Source organism: Pistacia vera, unplaced genomic scaffold (assembly GCF_008641045.1).
Source record: "Pistacia vera cultivar Batoury unplaced genomic scaffold, PisVer_v2 Contig146, whole genome shotgun sequence".
Taxonomy (NCBI): domain Eukaryota; kingdom Viridiplantae; phylum Streptophyta; class Magnoliopsida; order Sapindales; family Anacardiaceae; genus Pistacia; species Pistacia vera.
In genome coordinates, this window is record NW_022195532.1 from 360,134 (window position 1) to 369,453 (window position 9,320).

General features: G+C 32.3%; 1 protein-coding gene across 1 annotated transcript; it reads left to right on the plus strand.

The window, feature by feature from the left end:
• Window positions 1-1,436: 1,436 nt before the first annotated feature.
• LOC116123874 (uncharacterized mitochondrial protein AtMg00820-like) lies at window positions 1,437-1,895 on the plus strand. The gene has a single exon (XM_031409617.1). It carries the CDS (start codon window positions 1,437-1,439, stop codon window positions 1,893-1,895), a length of 459 nt encoding a protein of 152 aa, XP_031265477.1.
• The last annotated feature ends 7,425 nt before the right edge of the window (window positions 1,896-9,320 follow it).

Genomic DNA, 9,320 nt, shown 5'->3' on the forward strand with positions numbered 1-9,320 from the left:
TGTTTTTCATGTTTTGCAGGATCTAGGTGAGGACACGGTCGGATGGGCGTCGGCAAGCAAAGGGAAATGGCTACACTGTCCACCCTGTTTTGATGTTTTGTACATGGTACAACTTTTTGTATTTAAAGAATGTATATATTTAATAAAAGAAAAATTTGGGCCCAACCTTTTTATGTTATTTTATATGTATTTTATTATATACATGTTTTATGAGTATTTGAGTGGAAAGCGGCTATTACATGCATTTTGTCTTTGTTAAAGTTCATCATCTAGCTGAGAGACAGTTTAATCATAAACTCAAGTGTCCATAGTCTGATCAAGGTAGTGAATATAGGGGTTTAGTTCCTTACCTAACAAAGTCAGGCATTCAGTTTAAGCATTCCTGTGCTTATGTCCATCAACAAAATGGACGAAGTGAGAGAAAACATAGGCATATAGTTGAAACTGGTCTCACTCTACTGGCCCATGCTTCCATGCCTATGAATTTTTGGTGGCTTGCATTTGATACTGCTGTATTTTTAATCAATAGGATGCCATCTGCTGTTCTTGATTTTCATTGTCCTTATCAATTGCTGTTTTGTAGATTACCTCTTTATTCATCTTTAAAAGTTTTTGGATGTGCATGTTTTCCTTACCTAAGAGATTACAATAGGCATAAACTTAGTTTTCATTCATCTAAGTGTGTGTTTATAGGATATAGTCTAGTTCATAAAGGCTATAGGTGTTTAAGTCCTGAAGGTTTAATCTTTATTACTCCCAATGTCATCTTTAATGAAGATGAATTTCCTTTTGTGCACAATTTCCTTCAATCTTCAGTTTCAACTTCTGCACAGTCAACAAACATCCCTTCTAGTATTAGATTTCCCTCTTTGTCAATACCATCATCAGTGTCACCTACTGGTTTAGCAGCTCCCAGTAGTAAAGTTCCTCCAGTAGTATCATGCTTTGCATCCATTCTTCCTTCAATAGTTGGTGCACAAAATTCTTCCTCAACATCGCTTTCTCATCAATCCAAGAATGTTTCCAACAACACTTCATCTTCAGAACATGTACTAGTCACAACATCTCTTTCAACACCTTCAATATTACACCGTATCACCATTCAAAAACAATGCACCACATCACAATCTCACAGCTTAAAAAATCAGAAATCTTCACACAATCTGGAACCTTATTTCTTTCCTCTTATAGTTGACTTAACACCATCTCAATTTGTCATTACCCCCACTGATAATCCCACTACATCACAGCCTCTTATCACACAAAATCAGTCCATTACATCACAAAATTAGGAATCTTCTCACTGCCCTCTTGTAATTGATTTGACTCCATCATAGTTCCCTACTTCATCAACTGGTCTACCTACTGCCTTAACCCCTACTGAAACAGATCACTCACTGTCAACAACCTGTTCTCTACCTCTAAACACACATCCTATGTTAACTAGAGCAAAAACCAGTCTTCAACACAAAACTGCCCTTATCATATCTGGCCAAGTACCTATTCTACCTGAACCTAATTCAGTTACTAAAGGCTTGGTCAGTAATGAATGGAGAGAAGCCATGCAACTTGAATATGATGCATTGGTAAAGAATAACACTTGGTCCCTTGTTCCCAAGATGAGTGATATGCAGATTATTGGTAACAAATGGGTCTTTAGGACAAAGTTTCATGCTGATGGGTCTCTCCAAAAGTACAAAACAAAGCTGGTTGCCAAGGGGTTTCAGCAAACCCCTGGGTTGGATTTCTTTGAAACTTTCAGTCTTGTAATTAAGCCTTCAATCATCAGAATTATCCTAACCCTTTCTGTGACCAATGGATGGGACATTCAACAAGTGGATGTCAATAATGCCTTCCTAAATGGCACCCTCAATGAAACAATCTATATGAGGTAGCCTGAAGGGTTTGCAAATCCTCAATTTCCTACTCATGTTTGTAAATTAAATAAAGCCCTTTATGGACTTAAACAGGCTCCAAGAGCCTGGTTTGATAAACTGAAGTTTGCTCTTCTGGACAAAGGATTTAAAAACTCTATCTCTGATTCTAGCCTATTCATTTTCAAAAATGATTCCTACATCATCTATGTCCTTGTATATGTTGATGATATCTTAATTACTAGCTCCAATATCTCATTCATACATCAGCTTGTTCAAGATCTTAATGATTAGTTTGCCTTAAAAACTCTTGGGCCTATTAAGTACTTTCTTGGGTTGGAAGCCACAAGGACCTCTGTTGGAATTCATTTGAAGCAAACAAAATACATTGTTGATTTGCTGTCCAAAACTAAGATGATGGATGCTCATGCATGTCCCACACCCACGGCTATTGGCACAAAACTGTCTTCTACTGATAGTGAACTGTTCCAAGATCCCAGCCTCTACAGAAGCACCATTGGAGCACTTCAATACCTAACTCTAACTAGACCCAACATCAGCTTTACTGTCAATAAGCTGAGTCAGTTTTTACAAGCACCAACGGAGCTTCAATGGCAAGCTTGTAAGAGAGTTTTAAGGTATATCAAAGGTACACAGTATCATGGGTTGCAGTTCAGACCAGTTGTGTCTTTGAATGTTGAATGCTATGCTGATGTAGATTGGGGTAGCAGTTTAGATGATCGACGGTCCACAAGTGGGTACTGTGTTTATCTAGGACCTAATCTTATCCAATGGAGTTCTTGAAAACAGAGAGTTGTTGCTCTTTCTTCAACAGAAGCTGAATATAGAGCCTTAATACACACATCCACTGAAATAGCTTGGTTACAAAGTATGTTTTCTGAGTTAGGATTGATTCTGAACACTCCTCTAGTAATTTGGTGTGATAATGTCAATGCTGGTGCTCTTGCTGCAAATCCTGTTTTTCACTCAAGGACCAAGTATATTGAGATTTATATTCATTACTTCAGGGATCAGGTCTTAGCTAAGAAACTCATGGTTCAATATGTTCCGTCTAAACTAGAAATTGCTGATGTCCTTACTAAAGCCTTATCAGCAGCTCAATTCCTTGAATTAAAGGAAAAATTAAATGTTGTAGCAATGACCAGTCTAGAGATTGAAGCAAAAGCTCAGATTAAAAAGTAGCAGTTTAGCTGTAAAAATGAAGATCTGGAAGTATGAAGATCTGGAAGTAATCTGGTGTATGTGTTGTTTTTTTTTCTGGAAGTGATCTGATGTATGTGTTGTTTTGTGAGTACAGGTTTGCAATTCTGGAGGTTTGGAAGTCGTAGTTTAGTTGGTTTTTGTGAGTGTAGTTCTGAAGGCTTTGTGAGTGCAATTCTGGAGGTCTAAAGGTCTGAAGTTGTGAAAATGTTGCTTTGATGTGTACTAAGTAAGAAGCTGTTCAGTTATGAAAATGTAGGCAGCTATGCAAATGAAATTCTAAAGCTATGAAAATGAAGTTTGATGTGTGTGCAGGAGTTCTTCATTGATGTTGCAAGAGTTCTCTACTGATGTGTATTGTGTTGCTGGAAGAAATAAGAAATCTGATTAAAAAAAAAAAAATAGTAGCTATGCAAATGCAGTTTTAAGTGAAAATGCAGTTCTGAGGCTGTAAAAGTGTAGTTTTCTGCTGGTGTGTATTGTGTTGCTGAAGAAATCTAATAAGAAAAATGCAGAAAAAATGCAGTTTATGTTGCTGGAAGAAATCTGATAAGAAAAATGCAGAAAAATGCAGTTTGTGTTGCTGGAAGAAATCTGATAAGAAAAAATGTAGAAAAATGCAGTTTGTGTTGTTGGAAGAAATCTGATAAGAAAAATGTAGTTTCTTTTTGGTGTATTTCTAAAGCTGTACTGAGTTTCTGAAGCTGTATTGAGTATAAGTAGTTCTGAAGCTGTAAAATGAAGTTGATGTTGTATGTTGCTGGAAGAAAACAAGAGGCTTCAACCATATGCAAAGTAGTCCAGTTTGAGGGGAAAGGTTAACCATATGATAAAAAGGGCGCAGATTGTAGTTCGGTAAAACATAAAGGGTCACACAGTAACTTTCCAATATGCTGTCATTTTGAGTTGACCTTTTTAGTTAATCACTTGAGCTCAAATGAGCTACTGTACTACTTTACCAATTCTTTTCTCTTTTGTGTATTCTCTCCTCTGTATATAAGAGAGTTTTTTTTTTTATTGTATTCCAGTTTTATCAATTAATACAAATCAAATCTATACTTTGTTCCTTTCTTCTTTTAATTTTCACACTAAAGAGCAATTGTATCACTAAATCTTATTACTAGATATCCGCTAAAACTATGATACTTTAATTTCTAATATGAAATACATTTTAGATAGGGATTATAGTAATTATATTCCTATATATTTTGATATGTTTTGCCATAGAAAAACAAATTTAGACTCACAAGAAAATCATATAAGGAAACAAGCCAAAATCATCTACATGTTGAACTAGATGTTAAGCTTTTGTAAATTTTTTTTTTTTTTTTTTTCCTGATCTATTTGTATTTTGATTAATTTTTAGAAATTTGTTGCTTAATTTATGTGTTGACATGCAGCTATGGAAAAAAAAAATATATATATGACATTAATTCACATATCATCTGGACATAAAATGAGAATATGTCAATTATTTTCATTCTTAATTATACTAAGATATGATTTTCTCTGCTTTATTATTGAAATTGTGTCATTATTTGTAATATTTTACATCTTTATATAGTTATCACATTTTTTTGTATAAATAGGTTGTGTATTCACAACTCGATATAAGTCAATAATATTAAATTGAATTTCTCTCATATATCTCTCGGACATACTCCGGCCATTTTATCTCTTGGGACATAATCTGGCTCTCTTTAATTGCCTCCATTGTCCTCTCAATTCTGACTATATGTTCTTATCCATTAAGTATATTAATTAACATGTTGCATGGGCTAAAGAATTTAATTACGATTTTGTATAATACCATGCATCTCATCCATTTTCCTTTAAGCTTAATAGTACTTACCTTTCTAAAGCGGTATACAAGAACCCCATTAAAATCTTTCAATAATATTATATTTACAAAGAAATCTTATAAAGATTTCCATGCAAAATAAGGTCGCAAAAAATGAACAAAAGAGTGAAACAAAAAGTCAAACTCATTATATTCACTATTTCATTTGTTTTTTGTCACGTCACTTTTTATGGAGATCTTTGTAAGATTTTTTTTGTAAGTGTAACATTACTCAAAATTTTTAGCACTAGGCATATGGAAGGCTCAAACAAGTTTCAATAAATATTATATTTTTTAAACGTTGAGATCTTGGGATAGTGAAATAAGGAGTGAAACAGAGAGAGTGCACAGAAAATTTCTGGAAATTTCTGGTGTCATTCAACTAAAGAAGAGAGAGCTACAGTATAGTTTACAAAGTACAGAGAACTAACAGATATAACAAAAAATTAACAGTGAAGTAACGGAAACTACAGAACCCTAACAACAGTCTAACGGAACAGTTTTGCTTATTATTCTAACGAGGATAGAAGAACTTTATAATATACATGCACAATTACTTTTTGTCTTCCAGTTCCCACGAAGCCAAAGTTTTGTGTCCACAAATTTCGAAAAATGTGAAAAACTCTTTCGAGTTCATATTTTATTTTGCATTTACAAACATGTTAACATAGAAAAAGACTAAAAGAGGGATCGGAACTGAAAACTTATTTATATTGTTCCCACTGTTTTCATCTCACAAAACATTTTTCTTACTTCATTATTGATTTTTCGTACATAAATTTAATTTGATTTTTAAAATTAATTAAAATATTTTAGTAATAATATATTAGAAAATTATTTTTCGTCATTAATACTATACCAAATAAATTTCATTAATTTCAATTTCATAAAAAAAATATCAAATGTACTCTTAAATCTGAAAAATATGTACGAAATTTAATATCTTACATTCATATTGTTAAAAGAATTTCATAAAACAATATCTGGGATTTGTTTATTTATTTATATCAATTAAGGGTGTTTTGTAAATGACTAAAGAAGACATCCCTTGTTCTTTGTTAAAAAGTGACACGTTTTGTAATCCTTTGAAACATTGTCATAGTTAAAATCTTTTGTGTATATGCACAAAATATAGAAACAATTCATCTTCCAAATCATTCTTCTAATACCAATTTGTTTTGAAATTGTGAAACTCTGAAAGCATGTAGAATATCAAGATTAATAATACCTGAAATAAATCACAAACACTACAAGAAATAAGGTCTTTTGTTGTATCACATCCAATGTCAGGAAAGGTTTTTAATTAGAAACTAATCATTTGATCATCAAATAAATTCACTGACCTTACAAGCCAATGAAATTATATCTATATCAATGTTATTTGAACCTCCCGTGAAAATTTATTTTAATAATTTTTAATAAACTTCATTTTGAACAAAAATTCTCAGATAAAATTAATATATCTACTCATGATTTCTCAGATATTTTCCAAATTGATTCCCGTTAGTACAGTATAAGAAATGCATTGAGCTGCTTTAATAAATTTATTGACTTTATAAAAGCAATTTAATATTTTTCAAAACTATGAAAACTCAGTCAATAAAAGTACGCTGTTGGTCAACAGTTCATGATGCTAAATGAATAGAGAAGATAACCATCTAGATAGTCGAGTGATGAACTAGGGTTCTTGATTGTATTATTTAAGAGGTTTTGAGTTAAATTTATCTCGAATACTAATAAGGGTGGTTACTAAAACTCTTATCCGATTGGTAGTTTCAGAGTCCCAATGGATTAATTAAGGTGGATACAAACTGGCATAGACACTTCCCATCATTTAAAAAAAAAAAAAAAAGAGATATCCATTGTAGTTTGTTAAACATTTTTAGTTCTTCGGCCTTTACGATCAGAAGTGCAGGTGGGCTTGTTTTAATAAAACAAAATATGCTATTACTCCACAATTCATGATGCCAAGAAAGACCGGTGGGCTTGTTTTAATAAAACAAAATAGGCTATTGCTCCACAATTCATGATGCCAAGAAAGACTTTCCTGATGTTAACAAAGACTTTAAATAAAGGTCACATTGTTAACAAGATATTCTAGAAGATTTAAGCAAAGTCAAATTTGTTAATCAACATTATGAATTTGTGATGCTCACAAAAAACCGTGAACATCGTTCCTAGCACGATATTTTTCATTATTTATGTTAATCTAAACCTCATTTTTTATATTTTTCACACATAATATTTACCAAAAAGATTGTTTATTTAGAACTATCATAGGCATAAAAGAAATAATTATTATTACTGCTAAGTGATAGGATAATTTTAATAATTGTAATCTCAGGTGTCATTATGTAGATTACTTAATAAAGAAAAAACTTTTATGTACTTCATGCATATTTAAATATCTAATAGTTTAAAAGTTACTAATTTTATATAAATTAAATAATCATAACACAATAACAATATTCATCTTTCAAATCACCTCATAAAAATAAAATCAATAGATTGAAATAACATTCTCGATTATATCCTAAACCTATCATCACAAACAAATTTATTAACATTGTAAATTACAAATTTATTAAATAACTGTAAATCAATCAATTTACTAAATTTTAATTATATTCAATATTATTTTATAGTATTAATTAATTTAAAAAAAAAAACATAACTAAAATATTATAGTGTAACTACATATATAGTAAAGAGGTAATTAGTACCAACATCTCCAAACTTGTCGATAATATTCACTTTGAATTATATGAAATTAAATTACAACCCATATCTGTGTCATTAGTTTCTAGCAATACATTAATTATGTCATTAGAATTACTCTTTAAAACATTAATTTAATTTTTTCTCGTCCATAAACATAAACTTTATACGGAATTTATATTAGATTATAATATTATTTAAGTGATTTTTGGTTTAATTCATTTCTCGTTGACCTCGTTATTTGCAGTGGATCACAACAAATGCCTCAACCACTCACGTATCTATCATCGTTGTCTTCCAAAAGTATTGGCCATTGTCCAGAAACTGATGACCACGCAATATAATAAACATGGGGTCTAAATTATTTATGTACAACGTTGTGCACATTTCAAATCTCTGGCCACATATTTTAATTGTGTATGGATCCGTGAGATCTCTAAAGCCCAATTAGCTGAATTTAAATTCACTCATCAGACCTTACAGGCCAACCAAATTAAATCCACAAGTGATAAGAGTAAATATTACTTCAACTCCTTGTTATTAGACCTGTCTTTTGGGTGGCTTGAGTTCTAACCAATGTTTTAAAACCTAACCCGACCCGGCTTGGCCAATTCAACTGGTTCAACTGGGACCCTAGGCTTTCACTGGGCTTGATTACCTGTTTCACTATTCACTAAAAACCCTAAAAATTGCAATGATAATCGGCGAACAATCGAAGGTCAAACAGGTGGTGGGTGACGATGAATCAACAAGGTTGGAGTGATGGGGAGTGGCTGGCGACTAGAAAAACAAAACCACAACAGCAACACAAACACTTCCAAATAGCAACCCCCTGATCAAAGACCAAACAACCAACAAAACTCGAAAGAAAAGGTCTTTTCCAGCCATCGACGACAACATTTGGCCAGAAAATGCCAGATCTAAGGCCAAATGTTGCCGTTGATGGCTGGAAAAAGCCAAAGAAGTCCATCTTTGGCTGTCGTTGATCGTCAACGACGGCCATTTCTTCTAGCCTTTTCCGACCAGATCCGTGATGGATCTGATCGAAAAAGGCCAGATCGGTGAACTACCGGCCAGTTATGGTCGTGGTATAGGCCGTTGTATAGATTTCGGCTACCACCAACGGTGGTTGCCGGAATCTGGCAAGTATAGGTTGATGGGGGTATTTTTGTTAACTTTTAAACTTTTTTCTAAGAGTATTTAGTAAAATTAATAAACTTAAGAGGTCTAAAAGTAATTAAAAAAATATAGTAATATTTCTAAAATAATGTGCCAAACAATATTTGAGGAATATGATTGGGAATATGGATATAAATACTGAACGAACGCACACTAAATGTTTGTCATTTTCAAACTTTAATATTAAGTTGTGATATGATTGATGTGATGTCTAAAACAAATAAGCATATACACTAAGTTAAGTATAGATTGTTGTGTTGGATTATATGGACTGAATTATTACTGGTTAATATGCAAGTACTGAAGTTTATATATACTTGGAATTAATTGATCTCCCTACAAGGCGATTTTGAATATCTTTTATACTTCAAATTTCTACCCATATAGGCAAAAGGAAAAAGGATTCTAGCCGAGTAGTGAATGAACCTTAGATACATATTAATAATAAATATTAGGGACATTATTTATTAGTATTAATAAACCATAGA

Bases quoted from the DNA above. Each gene is read 5' to 3' on its own strand.
- LOC116123874 (XM_031409617.1), top strand. From the start codon at position 1,437: ATGTTAACTAGAGCAAAAACCAGTCTTCAACACAAAACTGCCCTTATC.